Source organism: Podarcis bocagei (assembly GCF_964188305.1).
Source record: "Podarcis bocagei genome assembly, chromosome: 13".
NCBI lineage: Eukaryota > Metazoa > Chordata > Lepidosauria > Squamata > Lacertidae > Podarcis > Podarcis bocagei.
In genome coordinates, this window is record NC_138138.1 from 37427873 (window position 1) to 37449666 (window position 21794).

Genomic DNA, 21794 nt, shown 5'->3' on the forward strand with positions numbered 1-21794 from the left:
CTGTGATGTTTGTGGGGGGTGGTCTTGAGCTCCAGGGCAGGGAATTTAAAATGTCTATATAAGGGCAGGCACACCTTGGTTCTGGATCCTCCTCCTTTCCTGCGTGTGAGGGGAGCACCCTGTTGCAACAGTTCAATAAAGATCAGGCTTACGAGCTGCTTTGCTTCTCAATATTCTCTGGTTGGCCTCTGTTATTTTCTCCTACCGATGGAGAACCTACAAAGGACTCTATAAGGGCTCTTGTGTCCCCCATAAGGGAATAAGGGCAGGTTTTGTTCATTACAGTGGGAACAGGATGCTGGACTGATGGACCACTGGCTGGATCCAGGAGGGCTGTTCTTGCACTTTTATGATTTTCTGTAGCTGGAGAGAAGACTTCAGTGCACTGCCTGTCCCTTTGGCCCCCCGCCCCTGCAGAGGAAATGCGCCAGGGGGAAATACAAGCCGATAAACGCAGCTTGTTTTCTTTTCCTTTGTGCCTCTGGATTCAGGTTACTGCGGCCCTGATGCTCCCCCCCCCCCGCTGGGGTCAATAATGCTGTGCAGCGGAAGCCTGCAATACTGAGCTTGCTCACCTTTTCCTCCAGAAATAGAACAGCAGCAGGCTGAGGAGGCCTGAGAAAAGCAGCACAGGGAGCAGAGTTTCAAGGATGACCCCTAAAGACAAAGAAAGAAAATGCTGCTACAAAGTTTGTGTGTGTGTCTAAGTCAGGGATGGGAAACTCGTGGTCCTCCCTGCGTTCATAGAATCAGAGAATTGTAGAGTTGGAAGTGACCAGTGCAGGAATCTGTTACCCTGTGGTCCCTTCTCATTCTTAAAATCTATGATTCTAAGCAGGGTATAAAAGGGGCGCGGGTGGTGCTGTGGGTTAAACCACAGGGCCTAGGACTTGCTGATCAGAAGGTCAGTGGTTCGAATCCCCGCAACGGGGTGAGCTCCCATTGCTCAGTCCCTGCTCCTGCCAGCCTGGCAGTTCGAAAGCACGTCAAAGTGCAAGTAGATAAATAGGTACCACTCCGGTGGGAAGGTAAACGGCATTTCTGAGGTACCACTGTGTTATTTTAAAAGGATCAAGTCGCAGGCAATGGGACAGACCCAGAAAAGGCTTTGCTGGTAGGGCTGATGTTGTTGGCCCATCTAGACCAGCGCCCCATTCTCACAGGGGCCAGCCAGGTGGCTGTGGGAACCTGCAGGCAGAATCTGAGCACAAAAACAGCCTCCCCTCCTGTGGGGCTTTCAAGCAACCGGGATTCAGGAGCATTGCTGCCTCTGGCCACAGAGACAGAGCATCATCGCTTCTGTGGCTGGTAGTGACTGCTGGGGCTGATGGGAACTGGAGTCCACAGCATCCGGAACCCTGACAATGCCAGACTAGACAAGCCGCTGGTCCCTGGTGTTAAGACGGCTTTGAGCCCTCCCAAGCCTTTTCATGCATTTTGCATAGAACAGCCCGCACCCCTCACTCACGCCAGGCTGCTCTGTGCCTGTTCGCCAAGGGTCAGTAATATCCAAGGCAACACGATGACCAAGTATAACAATGCAATGGTTCTATGTTTTCAAGAGAATCCACCAAGAGTGCACATTTTGGGACTTTCAGAGATTTATAAGATTTCTGTTTATTTGGTTTTGCAGAGAGTTTCATATATTTCATATTGTTCAATGTTCTGTATAGATTTTATAAAGTGTTTATATTGATATTGCATTGTTGTACTTGGTCATTGTGTTGCCTTGGATATTACTGACAATTGTTTGCAACACAGGGGTTTAATTGTTTGGTTACTTGTTCGCCAAGGGTGCCGTCCTTCAGAAAGAGAAGCGTTTTTAAACAGCACGCTTCGCCCCCAGCCTGCCTACTGAAAGGCTTGCTCAGATGTGTCTCACCTGCGTTGCTGGTGGTGCACATCTTCTGGGCGGACGCTGCCTCCTGCTCATACCAGAACGTCTGCACTTGGACCAAGTAGCTCCAGGCGGGTTGCAGGTCGTCAATCTCCGTCTCCTCTTTGCAGATGGTCCATTCCTGGACAAGCTGGTCTGACAGGTAGACCTGCAATTTACTGACCTTGCTGGCTGGGCACGTCCAGGACAATACCAGACGGTCGCCCCACATGGAGGAATCACACTTCAAATTATTCACATGGTCTGGCTCTGTGCAGGTGGGAAGCAGAGAGTACTGTGGTGTTGTTGTTTTTTAAATATATTGCATGCCCACAAACATGTGAATCCCATCCTTTTTTCAATAGGACCTCTCAGTGAAATGGATGAAGTTCCCAATTTTATTCTTTATACCCCGCCCCTCTGGCTAGGTTTCCCCGGCCACATCTGCCAAAGACAGGGCAGGCCACCCATGAGACAAAATGAGGCAACCACCTTGGCAGGGGCAGACTTTGATAATATGGTGCCCTGGGCAAGGATAAAGGCTGGTGAGCCGCCTCCCTTGAATATTTCATATTTTCACAGTAATTCTTTTTGGTACAGTTGCTTTTTTATAGATCTTCTCAGTAGGTACCCATTTAAATATAGGATGATAATTGTTGTTGATGTTGTTATGCTGACCCTGGGCAGCGGGACCTGCAGGGTCAGCAGATCCAGACGCCAAGGAATGAATCACCTGTTTACCACCAGTCTAGGGGATGGCAGTGCCTGTTAGCTTCCTCTACTTCAGGTGTCAGGGACTGGACGCCCTTCTCCTGAACCTTCCCATGGGCAGGAGGACAGAATAGATTTAGAACAGTGGTTGGCAGAGAGGCATAGTTCAAAGGGGGAAAGCTGGGAAACACTGGGTGAGGCACAACTAGAAGAGGAAACACCAGGAGAGAGCGAGAGAGAGAGAGAGAGAGAGAGAGAGAGAGAGAGAGAGAGAGAGAGAGCTGGTCGATTCAGTGTCCTTGGAAAGCATTCCTGCCCCCCCCCTTAGATGGGATTTGAGAGTGATAGAACAGAGCGCTCAGCGGCAACAAGCTCAGATTACCCGATGTAGTAGTGATGTCGATTAATGGGGACGGAAGGAGTGAATCCTTACTGGGAGCACTGCCATATTTTTAGAGAAATATGCATTCCTTTGTCTCTCAGTGTGATTATTAAAGAAACTAATTGGTAAGGTGCTCTTTCTTTTGATCTTGGGGATCCTATTCCCCAAAGCCTGACATCAGGTGACATTCACACAACTGGATGGAGGTAGTGATTGCTAAACTGCTCTAGGAACTGTATGTCACGGACTGGTTGGATGCAGAGGAATAGTGGCAGGTGCAGAAGCAGAAGCAGAGGCAGAAGCCAGAGAGCCAGAGAGAGGTAGAGGCAATGAATCCTAGTTTGGTCCCCCTCCACCTCCTCTCTGGCGCCCCCTGGTGTTGGGCTCCCTGCCTTCTGCCCACTAGTGAGCACCAGCCACCATTATTGGGTAAGATGGGCCAATAGCCTGATTCAGCAACAACCGACCGGGGGTGGGGGGCAGTGAGGCTCAACACCTGTGTGTGGCTGGTTAGACCTTCCCTCTACTAATTTGTAGCATAGGCCACTCAATCATTTCACAGTGTGTGTGTTTGTGTGTGTGTGTGTAGCTCCCCGTTGAGCCCCGCTGCCTGTGGAACTCCTGCCATGAAAGTCGATGCTTTCTTGCATGCCAAGCCCCGCTTTTGAGAGAGGATGGGACCACCCATTTTCTGCCCCCCCCCCAAGAAAACTGTAAGTACTTGTAGCCCCTTCTTGCAGAACGCCAACGCTGTACGCGGTCTTGTTTTCTCCTTCTGCTACGCTCAGCAAAGTGAAGGTGTAGTTGGAGCTTGGAGTGAGACCTCTCAAAGTCATCTCAGTGGAAGTGCCAAGACGCATTTCTTTGTCGTTGGACTCGTTCTGGTTCTTCCACCGGAGCAGAAAGCTGGTGAAAGCTGAGCTCGGCTTCCTCCAGGATAATTCAATTTCTGTCTGGCTGCTATTGCGGACCCTGAAATCTGTAGGGGGCAAGGGGCCTGAAAGGAGGAGGCAAGATTTGTCAAGAGAGCCAAGTCACAAAGAAAGCAGAGGTTGTTGTGTTAGTCTACAAGACGGGAGAACTGCCCCCCACCCACAGTTAGGCAATGCCACCCCTGCTTCATCCAGCCTAATGAAGAGTTCTGTTGAACTCAAAAGCTTACACTGTTTTCTGACATTTGGGTTGGTCCTTATAAAGACATTGCCCAACAGCAGCCACCCCACGCCCCCCATTTACAGAGGTGTCTTTCAAAGACTAGACGCAGCTTATCCCTTAATGTAAGCTCATAAAATGCCACTCTCCTCTCTGTGGACCTGGGACTTCTTTTCTCCAGCTGCTTCTACACTAAGTGTAGAATTTCTTTAAAATGTGAAGAAAAAAGGCACTGACAACAACCTTGTAAGCCATGGCGGACTGAACTGTCATGGGGGCCCCTCGCAACAACGTCTAGGTAACCACTCAATGGGGCTGTTCCACAGCAGATTGCCACACCACAACATCTGTGCTACCGTCTCTTGATCTTTGGGGTTGTTGAAATATATTCAACAAAAAAATTAATCAAATAGAGTCATGCAACTCAAACTGGGTGTTCTAGACCCCAAAATGTTTTAAGCACTGTGAACTAAAGTCGCTTCTGGGGCGCCTATAGGATTACGGGCCCTGAAGCTTAAGCTTTGCTAGTTTCATAGGAAATCACAGAATTGTAGAGTTGGAAGGGACCCTGAGGGTCATCTATTCCAACCCCCTGGAATGCAGGAATATGCAGCTGTCCCACACAGGGATCGAACCTGGAACCTTGGCCTTATCACCACCAGGCTCTAAGGAACTGAGCTGATCCACCCTTGCCTGAAAGGTAAAGCTAGGTGGAGTGGCCATGCCTAGCTCAACGTCTCCCAGTGAGTTTCATGGCTGAGTGGAGATCTGAACCTGGTTCTCCCCACCCCTAGTCCAACCCTCCAACCACTACACCACACTGCCCAAAGTCCAAGTCACATTGCCATTTCTCCCCCCCCCCGCCGGACCATGACAGTTGCACTCACATGTCAGAGCCCATTTGCTGGCTTCTTTGCTCTTAACCCCGCTGATCTGCGAGGCCAGCTTCACTGAGTACAGGATCCCCGGCAGGAGTCGTGTGATGTTGTAGCTGAGGCAATTGACTCCAACCGATTCGCTCCCCGACAGGTTTGCGCCTTTTCCGCCGTGCCAGCTCACCCTGTACGAATAGTGTGCGGCATTGCGGTCTTTAGGCCGATCCCAGGAAACAGGGATGCTGTTGGTCTCGCACTGCGACACGCTTATATTCTCGGGAGCATTTGGAGCTGAGGGAAAGAGCAGGCTCACTTAACACACCACTGCAACCCCTGCTGGCCTTGAGGATGTTGGGAGCCCAGCGTCCTTAATCCGAGCAGCACATCCCTCCAAGCCAAAGCCTACGATACTCTCACCTCGTCTCAAAATGGGGGCACCCTCAGGTAGCTGCTAGGACACTGGCACCCCAGCTGGGCCCAATCCTGATCCCTGCCCCTTTGACTAGTGGTTTGACCACTGAATGACTGGGTCTGGGTCTTGTATCCCCACAAGATTAACAGAAGCTGTCCCAGTTTCTGATTTGATCCCAGAATGTCCTGCATTTCCTTAGGATGTCCCTGTTTTCATTGGAGAGGTGTTGGAGGGCAATGGAGTTATGCAACCTCCAAGCCAAGGAGATAAGTAACTATACAACCTTTAGAAGACACCTGAAGGTACCCCTGTATAGGGAAGTTAAAAATAATAATAATGTTTAATTATGCTTTTATATAAGTTGGAAGCCACCCAGAGTGGCTGAGGCAACCCAGTCAGATGGGTGCGGTATCAATAATAATAATAATAATAATAATAATAATAATAATAATAATAATAATAATGGAATAGGATGTCCCTATTTTCATTGGAGAAATGTTGGAGGGTATGGGATGGTGTGCTCATGGCTGATGGGAGTTGGAGTCTTGAGGGGCTACAGGTTTCCCCTCCCCCTTCCGCAAGCCACCGCATGCTCGCTGAGATCTGTGGTGCTGATATGGGAGCTTGGGAGTGATTTCTATGTGACTCAATCTACTAGGGGCAGGGGAAAGTTCTCAGGGTCCTGGCTGCTGCTTCCCTTTCTCCCCTGGCCTCAGCCTACCTGTGGTGGCTTGTTTGGTGCTCCCGATGCTGGAGACGTTGTTGGCAGAAACGGCAAAGACCTCAACGTTGTACGTTTTGCCTGCTGTCAGGTTGTGCACCCAAAGCAAGGTTCCGGAAGTGTTGTGGCACCCTGGCAAGCAGACCTTGTATCTATAGAGGCTGGCATGAGGGTCCTTGGGTGCCGCCCATTCAATCTGCAGCGCGTCCACCGTTTGATTCTGTATATTGATGTACGGGACAGGTGAAGGGCCTGGATTGGAGAAACAGAAGGACCCTCTAGGCTCTTTGATACAAGCAGACCTACAGGCATAAGCTGGTGCTGTAAGAAAATGACACAGTGTGGAGAGCTCCTGTCCAGGGCTCCCACATGCCACATCATTTCCATGATACTACACACACACACACACACACACACACACACACACACACACACACACCCTACCTTCCAGTTTCCCAACTCCTTGCCTCCACACCTGTGAATCATCTGCCCTTGGCTACTGAAATGGCAGTAGCATCATTCCATGGCTACCTGAGCAGAGCCTCTGCTATTTGTTGTGTTATGCGACACTGGCTATATACAACAGGGGCACCCTGGCAGCAGTGCCTACCTAGTTTATGGACTTTCTTCTGAAGGAGGCTCACAGTTCTTTCCGCTGCTGGAGTTCATGTAGCAAGTAACGCTTGGGATAAGAGCTCAACTACAGTAGTACCTTGGGTTACAGACACTTCAGGTTGCAGACTGCTAACCCAGAAATATTACCTCGGGTTAAGAACTTTGCTTCAGGATGAGAACAGAAATTGTGCTCCGGCGGTGTGGTAGCAGCAGGAGGCCCCATTAGCTAAAGTGGTGCTTCAGGTTAAGAACAGTTTCAGGTCAAGTACAGACCTCCAAAACGAATTACGTTTTTATCCTGAGGTACCACTGTACTTACCTTCAATTAACCAACTCTGCTGGTTTACTGCTGCTGTGCTGAAATACTGACTGCCGTTTAATTACATCTAAAAGCTTGCTTTTATATCGCTGCTAAGTTGCCCTGCGGATCCTGATGAACGGGAAGGCAGGGCATAGCTTAAATAAAATGAAATATGCTGCATATCTAACCACACACGCACACATTTATGGATCAATATGAGCATACACACAGCCAAGCTACCGTATTTTTCGCCCTATAGGATGCACATTTTCCCCTCCAAAAATGAAGGGGAAATGTGTGTGTGTCCAATGGGGCGAATGCAGGCTTCAGGAAGCTCTGCGCAATCCTCGGGAGACCGGCTCCGAGGGTTGCGCAGAGCTGCCTGCAGTCCCGGGCTCAGCGCAGCTCTGTGCGGCCATCGGGAGCCGGGTGCGGCTCCCGGTGGCTGCGCAGAGCTGCCTGCAGTTCCGGGCTCAGTGCAGCTCTGCACGGCCATCGGGAGCGGAGCGCGAAGTCCCGCCCGGCTCCCGATGGCTGCGCAGAGCTGCCAGCAGTCCCGGGCTCAGCGGCCATCGGGAGCGGGGCATGAAGTCCCGCCCGGCTCCCGATGGCTGCGCAGAGCTGCCTGCAGTCCCGGGCTCAGCGTCCATCGGGAGCAGGGCGCGAAGTCCCGCTGGGCTCCCATGGCTGCGCAGAGCTCCCTGCAGTCCCGGGCTCAGCGGCCATCGGGAGCAGGGCACGAAGTCCCGCCTGGCTCGCGATGGCTGCACAGAGCTGCCTGCAGTCCCGGGCTCAGCGCAGCTCTGCGTGGCCATCGGGAGCGGGGCGCGAAGTCCCGCCCAGTTCCCGATGGCTGCGCAGAGCTGCCTGCAGTCCCCGGCTCAGTGCAGCTCTGCGCGACCATCGGGAGCGGGGCACGAAGTCCCGCCCGGCTCCCGATGGCTGCGCAGAGCTGCCTGCAGTCCTGGGCTCAGCGGCCATCGGGAGCGGGGCATGAGTCCCACCCGGCTCCTGATGGCTGCGCAGAGCTGCCTGCAGTCCCGGGCTCAGAGGCCATCGGGAGCGGGGCACGAAGTCCCGCCCGGCTCCCATGGCTGCGCAGAGCTGCCTGCAGTCCCGGGCTCAGCGGCCATCGGGAGCGGGGCACGAAGTGCCGCCCGGCTCCCGATGGCTGCGCAGAGCTGCCTGCAGTCCCGGGCTCAGCGGCCATCGGGAGCGGGGCGCGAAGTCCCGCCCGGCTCCCGATGGCTGCGCAGAGCTGCCTCCAGTCCCGGGCTCAGCGCACCTCTCCCCATCGCCAGCCCCACAAGCTCGGGGGACAGCGGGGAGGCGGAGCGCGCCTTCCCACTATTCCCTGACCTAGTTCTTCCAGCCCCGCACCTGGGGGGGGAATAAATTTTTTTCCCTTTATTTCCCCCCCAAAAAACTAGGTGCGTCCTATGGGCCGGTGTGTCCTAAGGGCTGCAAAATATGGTAGTTATGATAAAATCTAAGCAGGCTACACTATCAGAACACAAGATAACAACTTGTTCTCTATTTGTCAGTGCTCCAGACATCGCCACACACACCTCGGCTAACATACAGTGCCTTGAGGAGAAGGGAGGGGAAACCCATAGCCCATCAAGACTCCAGCACCCATCAGCCCCAGCCAGCATGGCCAATAGGCAGGGATGATAGGATCTATAGTCCAACAACGAATGGAGGTCTGGGGGTTGCCCACCCTGCTGTCCAAAGACCTGGTTTCAGCTGCTGCTCGCAGAGTGGGGGAAAATAGATATAGATCAGCTGTGTGGGGTAATTAATAAAAGAATTGGCTGGATCCCTAGATCCAAAGTGCAGAGCTAAACACATTCTCCAGCAAGAGAGAGCCCCCAGCAGTGTTTTAGAAAGTTACGAAAGCAAGCAGCAGTGCAGCGTAGGGATTTAGGCTGTTAAACCTTTTAATATCCTGTTTAGTCTGCTACCAGAGCTTCCCATTTCTACCCCTCTTAGCACTGAACAGACCTTGCACCTTAGTAAGTTTAAAAATGCTTTGCTTACAAAGTTCCAAAGTTTCATGCATTTATCCATGCAGCAGCAAAATTAAACACAGGCAGAAATTTTGGCTCTAAGCATGTGGTCTGAGCTTGTAGCGAGCAAGCTCAGGTGCCTCCTATCTCACATGGTGAAAAAGACCAAAGAAAGGAGGAAACTTAACTTTCTTCTAAGAGCTGAGGGGGGTGTGACCTGGCTGAGTCTAGGAGTACAATTCTGTGGTTTTAACCCCTTCATGCATTAACTAGCCCTAAGCTTGCTTGCTGTGTTTGACTGCAATTTCCCATAAGTAGAAGGTAATGGCGAGACTCACAGGTGAAGGCAGTGATGGATGATTCCTTGCTGCACCGTCCATCCAGTTTTCTGAACACTGTCATGTTGTAGTTCTGCCCAGGCGACAGTTTTGGGATGTTGGCTATGCAGTTACTGATGCTGGCTTTAAGGACTGTCGTAGCGCTGCCTCTGTGCGCCTTGTAGCAGCAGTCGTTGGAGATTTGCCAGTGAAGAGTTACAGAATGGTTGGTCTGGTCCCTTTGGGTGAGTTTTTGCACAGGGCATGGCTCTGTTCAGAAGCAGAAGCAGAGAATGAGCAATCAATGAGCACTTCAGCCCCACAGACCACTCCTTATAGGGAGACCAGGCCCAAATTCATTGCACCTAACACTGGGGCCTGCTCTAGGGGGCCTTTGGACTGCTGCTATTTTGCAGGAGGGACACAAACGCAGCCTCAAACTTTTGGTTTGCGGAAAGAAAGTAGATTGAAGCACTCCGTTGCCCTAGCACAACAAATCCACTTAAAAGAAAAAAGAAGAAATGGGGTGTCTGCAGTTTGGAAAGTGATGGATGTGGAGAAAGAAGAAATGGTGGGTCCAGGGGATTCTAAGTCAGTGGCTCTCAAACTCTTCCCACCCCCCATCCCCGGCCCACACTTTGAGAATATATATTTGCTCGTGCCATACAGATTTTTTTTGTTGACAAAAAATACACTGGAAAACAAAAGGAAACAACTTGCAGCAGTGCTTGATTTATGACTTAAGATGGAATAGCTCAGTTGGTAGAGCATTAGACTCTTAATCGAGTCTAAGTTGGGCAAAAACATTCCTGCATTGCAGGGGGGTTGGACTAGAATGATGATCCTATGATTCTATGATTTTACTTCGTAATATGAACATAGGACAGTGACGCGGGTGGCGCTGTGGGTTAAACCACAGAGCCTAGGACTTGCCGATCAGAAGGTCAGCGGTTCAAATCCCCGTGACGGGGTGAGCTCCCATTGCTCGGTCCCTGCTCCTGCCAACCTAGCAGTTCGAAAGCACGTCAAAGTGCAAGTAGATAAATAGGTACTGCTCCGGCGGGAAGGTAATCGGCGTTTCCGTGCGCTGCTCTGGTTCGCCAGAAGCGGCTTAGTCATGCTGGCCACATGACCCGGAAGCTGTACGCCGGCTCCCTCGGCCAGTAAAGCGAGATGAGCGCCGCAACCCCAGAGTCGGCCATGACTGGACCTAATGGTCAGGGGTCCCTTTACCTTTTTATGAACATTGGACACCCAGAAAGTATAAAACAATGCAGCTACATATTCTTCAAGTGAAAGAAAATATTTTGATACTATACTACACTGATATGTTTAAATTTATTTATTTATTTATTTTAAAGGAGGGTCCTTTCATCAGTCTTATTTGCTTTGCAAATGGCCTTCGGCATGCAGAACCCGGGTTCCGTCTTGACGCAGACTGTGGAGTGTGGATTTCTGCCCTTACCTCCGCACTCAAGGCAGTCAGTGAGTGAGGAACAGTTTTTATCCAGGATCACATGCTGTTGGCACTGAGTGGGAAGGCTGGTGCTGTTGATGCAGCCTGGATCCTGGTCCATCACCTCTGGTCTTCTGAAAACTTCTGTGACATTTGCATTATCCAAGGGACAGTACACAATGACAAAGTTTCCACTGACTTCCCCGGGGTATTTGCAGGGATCTGTGGTGGCAACGAAATGAAGGCAGGGGTTAGAGAAGCCTTTCCCCAGTGTGGTGTCCACCAGACACTTGTTGGCTGCAAGTCCCATCGACCCTGACCAATAGCTGAGCAGGCTGGGGCTGATAGGAACTGGAGTCCAACAACAGAATCTGGAGGATACCAAGGCAGTTGGGGAGCTAGTTTAGGGTGTTAGCCCCGCCTAGTCCTACTGTATTCAGCTCTGCTTCTTGTGGGATGTGAGACATAAGTAGCAGTCAAGTACAACATTCCTTGTTTTCCTAGAGTGGACATGCAGGGGAATGTTTAGTCCAGCCAGTCAAAAACTTCTGGTTTCCTCCAGGCTGGGACATACTTCCTTTTGCATGTGACTAGAGGTGGGCGTGACCTTACCTGTCCAGGTAACAAAAGGGCAAGTCACACAGCATGTCCTCTCTCTTTGACCTCCTCCGTCGTTGGAGCAGCTTTTAGCTAGAATTGATCTGTTGGCTCTCAGCCAACAGAGAACACTGGGATTATCTCCATATGGGATAGATCCACATGTATATATATACTTTGTAACTAAGTCTGCCTTCAGGGATCCAACTGTGAACTGATAATGTGAGTAAACTTCTTTTATATACTTTACACAAGATTGTGGCATGTTTATTCTTTGAAGAGGGATATAAGGGAACTTACCAGGAATCTAATATTGAGAGGCTTAAACCAGCCTGCAACCAGCTATCTGCTGTGCATTTAAAAGGGGAATGTAAAACTCTGCTAAGTTATAGAACTTGCTAGCGCAAGTTAGGAAGGATATTAATAAACAATATATCCTCTCCTGCCTCCTTGAACTCTTCTCTCTTGCCTCCAAGGGCATGGAGGGCTTTGCAAGTTGCAGAGCAAAGAACACAGGGAGGCCCTCCCCGATGGAGCTTAAGACTGCTGGGGAAACAGCTGGCTGGGGAGGAGACTTAGGGGAAAGTGAGAGACCCATATCATCAGTTCTGGCATCTGCTTTACTGAGGCCAGTCTTGCCCGTAGGTTTCTCTGTTTGTATTCTGATTCCACGAATAAAGAATCAACTTTACCACTCGTCTTTGAGTCTCTATTCTGACCTGCAGCTGAACCAGCTCCAACATTGAGCTTCTAATGTTTGTGGCAGATCCACTCCTCGATTCAGGCCAGAATTTAGGGGAAATGTCATAGCTCATGGGTAGAGCACCTGCTAGGCATGCAGAAGGATTCAGGTTCAATCCCTGACATCTCCAGGTAGGCTTCAGAGGGAGAGGTGCCTGTCTAAAGTCCTGGAGAACTGCCAGTCCCTGTAAACAAGGTGCTGGGAACCTTCAGCCCTCCAGATGTTGGTGAACTATAGCTCCCATCAGCCCCAGCAAGCATGGCCAATGGCCAGGGATAATGTGAGCAGTAGTTTCCCAATATCTGGAGGGCCACAGGTTTCTCTCCTGTTCTGTATAGAGGAAGTACATTGCGTGAAACCCCGGAACAGAGCGGCTGCCAACCAGTTTCAATACTAATGAGCTAGAAATTTCAGGGGTCAGCAAACTTTTTCAGCAGGGGGGTGGTCTATAGCTGTCATCATTTCCCTTTTTTAAAGGGAAATCCCCTTATTCTGAATAGGATTCCTCGCAAGAAAATGGAAAGTTGACAGCTATGGGCTGGTCCACTGTCCCTCAGACCTTGGGGTGGGGGGCAGACTATATTTTGGAAAAAAATATGAACGAATCCCTATGCCCCACAAATAATCCAGAGATGCATTTTAAATAAAAGCACACATTCTACTCATGTAAAACACCAGGCAGGCCCCACAAATAGCCCAGAGATGCATTTTAAATCAAAGGACATGTTCTACTCATGTAAAAACACACTGATTCCCGGACTGTCCCCGGGCCGGATTTAGAAGGCGATTGGGCCGGATCCGGCCCCTGGGCCTTAGTTTGCCTACCCATGAGCTAGATGGATCTGATTCGGCATTAACCAGCTCCTCGTCTTCTTGCTTCAGAAGATATTGAGTTAATATCAGATTAAGCCACACTAGGAAGAGGCAACATCAGAAGCCCAGAGAAAGGTTGTTATTCTACTTACCTGCACTTGTTGTGGACGGCTTTGTAGTAGTTATGGATTCTTTATTTTTGCCTGTTTTGGAGATGCGAGACACAGGGGGAAGAGACATGTATGAGGAAAGTTGAATCTCCACTATGGATTATTCAGTTTGTGAATAAAATATACAGAATTGCATCTGAAACTAAAAGATCCTCATGCACAAAAAGACACAGTTTCTCCAGAAAGTGCAAGAGATGAAACCAAGCAGGCATAGAAACAAATTGGTAGCAAGCTGTGCCAAAATGACTCTCTTTAAACCCAAGGAAGGAGGCCGTTTCTTCAAAATCAAAATACTTTTAATAAAGCAAAAAGAGCCCTGCTGGATTGGATTAGTCTCCCAGAATCCTATTTATAGCTGGGGCCAGCTGGAAACCTCAAGGAAACCCACACTGTCCAGGCACAAAGGCAACAGCAACCTTCTTTATGTTTGTTCCCAGAAACTGGTATTAGTCAACAGCACACTGCCTTTGAACATGGAGGCTCTATTCTGTCTACCCTGGCTGGTGGGCGTTGATAGACTGATCCTCTGCTTGTGAATGAGGCTGCAGTTCAGCAGGAAGGTTCACTTCCAGGCATCTCCAAGTAAGCCTGCAAAAGTCTGAAATCTTAAGAGAGTCACTGCTGGTCACTGAAGACGATTCTAAGGAAGATGGACCCATGGTCTGATTCAATATAAGGCAAAATTCCTATATTCCTCCGTGAATTTATCTGATCCTTTCCAAAAGCCATCTTTGCTAATGGCCATCTTGTAGTTTAGTCACTAGGATGCTGGGACTAACTTGCCCTTACTTCTTTTGTTCCCCCACTTGTCCCTTCTCACACTAGGTTCTCATTCCTCCAAACAGTCTGGAAGCCCTATGGTGGGAAACCATGGGGTAGGGGCATATTGGAGCTGGGGAAACAACTGGCAGTGAAAGGGTTAAGTGCCCTCTCAAATTCCCCTCCTCTCAAATCGGGGTTCTCAACATGGAAAATGGCTGTTGAGCCACCTTTATATGAACTTCTACGTAAGGCACTGTTTGCCCTTCAGGGTCCATCTAAACCAGTGTTCTTTGACTTTGAGTCCACAGGTGCTGTTGGACTACAACTCCCATCATCCTTGGCCAGTTTAGTCAGGGATGATGGGAGTTGTAGTCCAAAAAAATATATTTAGGGCTGGTTGAACACTGACCTCTGGTGAGTTCAGAGGTAGCTACTCTTCCACATCGCCCTGCCTTGCAGTGAAGAGGACTTTAGCACTCGTCAAATGTAGTCATGCAGTAAAATGCTTTCCTGTAATCGCCTCAGTACCTTTACATCAGCTTTCAGGCAGGCAATATTTCAACAGGTGCACCCCTCCCCATTGCTGCATCTCCACGTTGGAGAAAGTTGCACCTGCTGAATTTCCTTGCAAAGCTAAAGACACACACAAAACCGACATAAAAACGTTGGCTATCATCATAGAAGCAACTCACTGTGTTGTCCAGGCTGAAGGAGCAGCAGCAGCAGCACCTGGCAGGGGGAAAGGCGTAATGTGAAAGACGTAGGCTTTTTTTTAATTCCCAGAAGGCCTTGCTCACAGATGTTGGCACTGTGATTCCCATGAACACCGTTTAACCTGGCTCATGTTATCGGTAGGATGCCTGTACAAGTTATTCCTCATGCATTTCTGAGCAACGTCATCAAAAACCCCATCAGGCTGGACTTTCATAGAATCATCAGAGATGGAAGGGACCATGAGCGTCATCTAGTCCAACCCCCTGCGATGCAAGAATCTTTTGCCCAAGGTGGGGCTCAAACCCACAACTCTGAGATTCAGAGCCTCATGCTTTACTGACTGAGCTATGTTGCGGCTTCGGGTCCCCTGGTTCCCTGTCTCCACCTCATGGGTTTTCAACATTATCTCCATCTTTCTAAGGCGCCGTGTATTTAAAGCACATCCGTCGCCACCCCGATCTGGAATCCTGAGAACAGTTGTTTGTTAAGGGTGCTGGGAGTTGTAGTTCTGTGAGCAGTAAACTACATTTCCCAGCATTCTCTGGGGAAGCCGTGTGCTTTTAATGCATGGTGTGTACACAGCCTCAGAGTCCAATGTTTTCCTATAGTTGGAGTTGCCAACATGCCACCCATGGGTGCAATGGTACTCTGGGGAGGAGCGGGTCTTCCCCTGGTTGTTGTTGTTTAGTCGTTTAGTCATGTCCGACACTTCGTGACCCCCTGGACCAGAGCACACCAGGCACTCCTGTCTTCCATTGCCTCCCCATGTTGGTAGCTTTGAGAACACTGTCCAACCATCTCCTCCTCTATTGTCCCCTTCTCCTTGTGCCCTCCATCTTTCCCAACATCAGGGTCTTTTCCAGGGAATCTTCTCTTCTCATGAGGTGACCAAAGTATTGGAGCCTCGGCTTCACGATCTGTCCTTCCAGTGAGCACTCAGGGCTGATTTCCTTAAGAATGGATAGGTTTGTTCTTCTTGCAGTCCATGGGACTCTCAAGAGTCTCCTCCTGCACCATAATTCAGAAGCATCAATTCTTTGGCGATCAGCCTTCTTTATGGTCCAGCTCTCACTTCCATAAGCATTCTAGGGCCCCTGCCTCACTGCCCCCTTGGTCATGACGAGGCTGGGTTCCTTCTTTTTTGAATAGCCCATAGAGCTGGAGGAGGAAGTTGGAAGAGTTGTGCTCTTTCCCCACTTCCTCGTTCAGCTCTGTCTGTGTACTTTTCAAGGCTCAGATCCATTCTGCGCGATCCAACCTTTACCCAGAGCCATTGGGAAAAGGGAAGTCTTGATGTGCAGGCTTTCTGTCTCTTGGAGAGTGAGCAGGGGCTGATCCAGGGGAGGAAATTTACCCAGATAGAGTGGCACCTTCTGCACTCAGTCAAAAATCCAAACTCGCCTGTGGAGGCCCTAAAATATTTTTCGCTCCCTGATCCTAACTGATACACAAACACACTGCACCTTCCACGTGATCTGTGAAGCCCAGGTTGCGCTAAACACACTAGGGTTTGTTCAAAAACTGTTCTGCATTTCCAAGGGGAATATTTGCATTTACTGCTTTGTCCAGGGGCCCTATGGCGACAAAGAAGTCTGGGTAAAGATTATATTGCTATAGTTGAGTAAACACTATGGACTGTTTTCTTCCCCTTTCACTCTTCCCCACTCTAAATATCCATCCCGAGGAATAGTCCTGTGTAGCACAAAAGCTTGCATCATCATTATTATTTTTTTAAAATGTTATCTTTTCCCAAGCAAAGATAAAGTGTAGTTCGCTGTGTACTTTGAATGGGATTAGATGTCAAAACCAGTGTGTTATGGTGGTTAGCGTGTTGGACTGTGACCTGGGAGCTCAAGATTCAAATCCCCACCCAGATACGAAGTTCGCTGGGTGACCTTGAGCCACTGTCTCTCAGCCTAACCTACCTCACAGGGTTGTTGTGAGGAGAAAATGGGGGGGGGGGGGGAGAGACGTACAGCACCTTGAGGTCCTTGGAGGAAAAGGGGGGATAGAAATCTAATAAATAAATAGATCCTATGAAATATACTCGGAGTCAAGTGTGGATCATAGTAGTGAGGAATGCCAGTTCCCCCGAAACATCTGCTTTATATATATTATTTACACAATGGGCCCCACGTGATTGGCTAATTCCGGGATTCTCCTATAGGCCAATCAGGTTGCGGATTCACTTCCACCTGGAGTTGGATTGGGTGGCTCCTGTGGACCAATCAGACTGCTGCATTCTGAATCCTATTGTTCTAGGACCAATCAGACTGCTGCATTTTGGATCCTATTCAACTCAGTACATAACACCCTGCAATGTCTGGCACCCGGAATATGTTTTCTCAGGAGCATGCCCCATTGGTTCAATGGGACTTACTTCCAAGTAATGGTGCTTAGGATTGCAGCTTTAGGTCTGCAATAAAGACCCTCCACCAGTGTTTCAGCTGGTTTCTGCTTAAAGGAGAGAGCAAAAAGCCAGCTCACTGTACCTCCTGTGCTGGAATATATCCCCAAAGCGTGCAAGTTGGAGGGCATGAGCAGCTGGTGGTGACCTGGGTGCCTTTCACAAAACCCAAATCTTGTGGTCTGAGTCAGGATCAGGAGCCCAGCAATGGCTGCTTTCTAAACTCCAGCCTGTGAGCTGAGACTGTGGGCATTCCTGCGTAAGGGGAAAGGGCGTAGCTTGGTGGTACAGCGGGAGTTCAGTCCTGCCTTCTGCAGGGATGAACTGCATCTCTAATTCCCCCACACCTGACATCACAAATGGTGTGGGGCAGGTGACTTCTGGGCCATTGGGGAGGCCTGGCAGGTCAGATCTGACACATCGATCAGAGCTTCCCCATCATCCCTAGTGTGGCACAAGAGAAAATTAATTGGGCACATCATCAGCAAGGCAGCTCTTCCAATATGCGAAGGTGCCAATTATATCACTTCTTTGCTGCCTTCAGCCTTTAGGGTTTTTTTTAGCAAGAATGCCAAATACATGTCTCTAGCAATTGTTCAGCCTGCAGCAAACCTCTAACTGAAGCTGCCCAGGGACTTTTGCTGAATGGCCCTTGTTTTCTTTTTAAGAAAACGTTATAGACAGGTCTTGGTCACAGAGCATTGCTGGATAATATCACGGTACATGATCTGCTATCTGGAAAATTTCCATTTTCATTCCACTTTCCACTAACTGCAGAAAAGTAACACCTCAGCAGGGCTAAAGAGCTTGAATGTGGCTTTGGGAGACACACTGTGCCTGCTGAAAACAAAACACAGGTTTCTAGCCCTCATTAATTAATGTTAATCAAAATCAAATATCTTTAATACGGTCAATGACCAACAAGCAATTGATAAATAAAATAAAATTGGCAATATGAGTACTATTGTACTACAGATAACAGTGGAGATATGGCCAAATCACAAAATTGGTACTTATGTTTATGACCAGGTTTCGACTTTTAAGGTTTTGAGAATTCAATTCAAATGTCATTACTGTTTATTATCGTTCCTTCGATGTTTGCAATTTGAACTCTGTTGCTGTCATCATTGCTCGTCTTATTCTTGTTGCAATGTAACAGTACTTCTCCACAGGCCTGTTGATTTCGGGGTCTTTGTCAGCTAAGAGATGTCTGATATAGGTGTCATCTGTACTACAAGGTATTTTCCTCAGAATCGGCTCGATCAGCTCTTTTCTTGAGTCTCGATATAATGGGCAATATAAGATGACATGCCCGATGGTTTCTATTTCGTTGCTGTTACAGGGACATAATCTTTGTTCGATCGGTATTTTGTTGTATCTTCCCTCTAGAAGAGCTGAAGGGAGAGCGTTAAAGCGGGCCCTGGTAAATGCCCAACGGTGTTTGGCATTATGTAGAACTTTAAGATAGTTTGCTAGATGGGGGCTTAATGTTAATCAAGACGATGTGCTCTTCAGGGCTGAGCAACGTAACAACTCCCTTAGAGTCCCCTTCTGCCATTCCTGTCATGTAACATACACCTCACAGCCAGTACACAGATGCACACCTGTAACCTGCTGTACAGGTGTATTTGAGCATCTGGTGGTTTGGTGAATAGGTGGTGTTTGCAATAAAAACAATTAAATCCCAAATGACAGTGTGAAGGTTGGTAGTACAAAGTCATACGTGCAAGACAATCAGAAATCTTCAATGTCCCTCAGTCTCCCCCAGTCTGTTTCACCAACAAACTCACGCAAATACTCTTAGCCCATAGCAGGATAATGTAAAGTCAAACATTTCGCCAGAAATGCCATCTCTGTCTTGGATTAACTAACACAACTGATTCCCCAACCAATCTAAAATATATCTACAGTAATAGTATAGTGGTCTATGCAATAATTCATCAGATTTAGATTAAAAAGTAAAACCTTGGCTGGGTTAAATAATAATAATGAAACATGCCCTTTAAAACATCTTGCCATTTTTACACAAACAGCTGTGTGGAAAATGCTTCTCTCTTAGTTTTACTATGCAAGGATTGAATCTAAGGATATTACTGTATTTGAAATTCCTTCTGACGAACAGATACCTTTGAAACACACTGGAACTTGGAATGCTGCAAGATTTTAAAATCCCATATATTTTATCGTGTATATATTTGTGAAAATGACATACAAAAATGCATTTTTGAAGATGGTTTTGGAAAAATGTGGATATTTGTATATGTGCATCAGTCAATCACTTTGCGGTGCTAATGGACTCTGTCCTGTCATTTTTTTGAATTGCAAATAATAACTTTCCCATTATGTTAATTTTCCTCTAACATACCCACTCCTCTTTGTGTGCCATCCCTAACTGCCTCCTGCCCCTGCCCTGCCAATATTCCAGTTCTGTTCTCAGCTACAGAACAGAAGTTAAAATGTTGAGAGTCTAGGGATAGGGAAGAAATGAGATTCAGTTTGCATTTAAAGGCACAAACTACCGAATTTGTGCTTTCCAGAACAATACATGAACTGAAACGCAGCCATCCTCCAAAATTCACATCACTCCATTTTTACAATCCAGTTCTCCAGCCAAGTAACTGCATTAACAGCATTTACACAATCAAATGTCACATCTAGTTTGGCTCTTAAACTAGCTGCTTCGGTGGCCCCACATTCAAAAACAAGACTAAGAACTAGTGGCTGAGTATTTCCTCCTCCCTCCCAAATGCATTTTCCTTTTGTGCTGTGTCTTGCTGGGTGTGGGCAAGATGATGCCTACGCCAGCTTTAGATTGGGGTAGAGCTCTAGCTCAGCTGTACAGCACCTGCTTTGCATGCAAAGGGTCCCGGGTTCAGCATCTGCACTGATAAGGCCACCAGAGAACCCTGTCTGAAACCTTAGAAAGGTGCTGTTATCTGGTGTGCACACTGCTTAGATGAACAATGGTCTGACCCAGTATAAGGCAGATTCCTGTGTTTGTTTGTTTGTTGCATTAATATCCCACCTTTTCCTCCAAGGAGGAGGTGGTGTATATGGTTACCCCCCTCCTCATTTAGTCTCCACAACAACCCTGTGAGGTAGGTTAGGCTGAGAGGCAGTGACTGGCTTAGGGCCACCCAGTGAGTTTCACTGCTGAGTGGGAATTTGAATCTGGTCTCCCAGATACTAGCCTTTCGCTCTAACCACTACACAACACTGCTGCAGCCACTTCTGGTATGCAGTGGGTCTATATCCAGGGATCCTTCCTTTACCGGAGAGGCACAACCAACCCTAGGGATGAGGGAACAGCTCTTTATGCCAAAGAAACAGCTGAGTAGGGGGAGTGGGTTTGGGTTTGGGTTTGCTTTTGTTTTTATTTTTATTTTAAATCCACTTACCAGCAGCAAGGGCAGCCAACCTCCTCTTGGGCGTAGCATGCAAGATGCCATCAGCCAACAGGCCCCAGGGTTGAAAACGATGCCCAGCTCCCCCAGAAGGGAGTAAGCATCCCGACACCATGCGCCTTTGGCCACTCTCTTCCTGATCTTCCTTTCTACCTGCTGTGGCACCTGTTCCCTTTTGGCTGGGCAGACGGCTTTGTCCCCTCCTCCTTCCACGCCCGCAACTCAGGAGGAAGTGAATCAGCCAGTGGCAAAACAACCAGCAGCAACCCACTGGGGAAACAGCTCCCCATTATTTTGCCCATACTTGAAGAGAGTTGGTGGGGGGTTTTTGGGGGGGGGCGGTTTAAAGTCTCTCTCTGTGTGTGTTTCATAGCTTGGTGGCAGAGTATCTGGTTTGCACAGAGAAGGCTGCCAATTCAAATCCCTGACATCTTTAGATTCCCTGCCAGAAACCCTGGCGTTCAACAATATCTGGGATGGGATAGCTCAATTGGTAAGAGCACGAGACTCTTCATCTCAAGGTTGTGGGTTCGAGTCCCAGGTTGGGCAAAAAGATTCCTCGCATGGGGTTGGACTAGATGACCCCCATGGTTCCTTTCAAGTCTACAGTTCTATGATCTGGAGTACCACAGGCTCCCCTTAAAATAATGTGGATAAATATGTTGGTTTTTAAAAGTAGCCCAGGTTGCTGTTTCAACACCTAAACCGGGGGGTGGGGGGTGGGCTGCCCTGTGGCTCTCCAGATGTTGTGGATGGCAACTTCCATCAGACCTAGCCAGCATGGGCAAGCATTGGGGAGGATAGGGGTTGTAGTCCAATAACATCTGGGTGGCTGCCGGTTAGGCAGATGTGGAGTCTGTTCGCATTAGAGGCCAAAATCACAGCAAGGTCAGTTCCCCCCTGCTGCATTTCAAGCGGCATTTGCATGTTATTGCTCACATCAGAGAAGGGGCAGAGGTGTCATCATCCTCCACACGTGACCTTTTTGGTTTCCCTGCCCCACAACCGCACAACCCCCATAACTTGTATTCATGAAGCTGGCATGATAGAAGAAGAAGAAGAAGAGTTTGGATTTGATATCCCGCTTTATCACTACCCTAAGGAGTCTCAAAGCGGCTAACAATCTCCTTTCCCTTCCTCCCCCACAACAAACACTCTGTGAGGTGAGTGGGGCTGAGAGACTTCAGAGAAGTGTGACTAGCCCAAGGTCACCCAGCAGCTGCATGTGGAGGAGCGGAGACGTGAACCCGGTTCCCCAGATTGCAAGACTACCGCTCTTAACCACTACACCACATTGGCTCTCCCCGATAGGGTACATTCACTGCTTACTCCACATCCAGTTTTGTAGTTGAATTGAA

The 21794-nt window shown here is 48.7% G+C and overlaps 1 protein-coding gene across 3 annotated transcripts in view; it reads right to left on the bottom strand.

The window, feature by feature from the left end:
* Window positions 1-21337, bottom strand: part of PTPRH (protein tyrosine phosphatase receptor type H) — a 31934-nt gene extending 10597 nt beyond the window's left edge. For all 3 annotated transcript variants that reach the window (XM_081168300.1, XM_081168299.1, XM_081168301.1), the window contains exons 1-10: window positions 20431-21337; window positions 14604-14640; window positions 13132-13182; window positions 10837-11049; window positions 9393-9641; window positions 6130-6381; window positions 5009-5287; window positions 3691-3966; window positions 1883-2146; window positions 576-657 (exon numbers count right to left, since the gene is read on the bottom strand). In XM_081168300.1, the coding sequence (XP_081024426.1) occupies window positions 576-657; window positions 1883-2146; window positions 3691-3966; window positions 5009-5287; window positions 6130-6381; window positions 9393-9641; window positions 10837-11049; window positions 13132-13182; window positions 14604-14640; window positions 20431-20481 (1754 nt within the window). In that variant the 5' untranslated portion in view covers window positions 20482-21337. The remainder of the gene's footprint in view (window positions 1-575; window positions 658-1882; window positions 2147-3690; window positions 3967-5008; window positions 5288-6129; window positions 6382-9392; window positions 9642-10836; window positions 11050-13131; window positions 13183-14603; window positions 14641-20430) is intronic.
* Window positions 21338-21794: the final 457 nt, after the last annotated feature.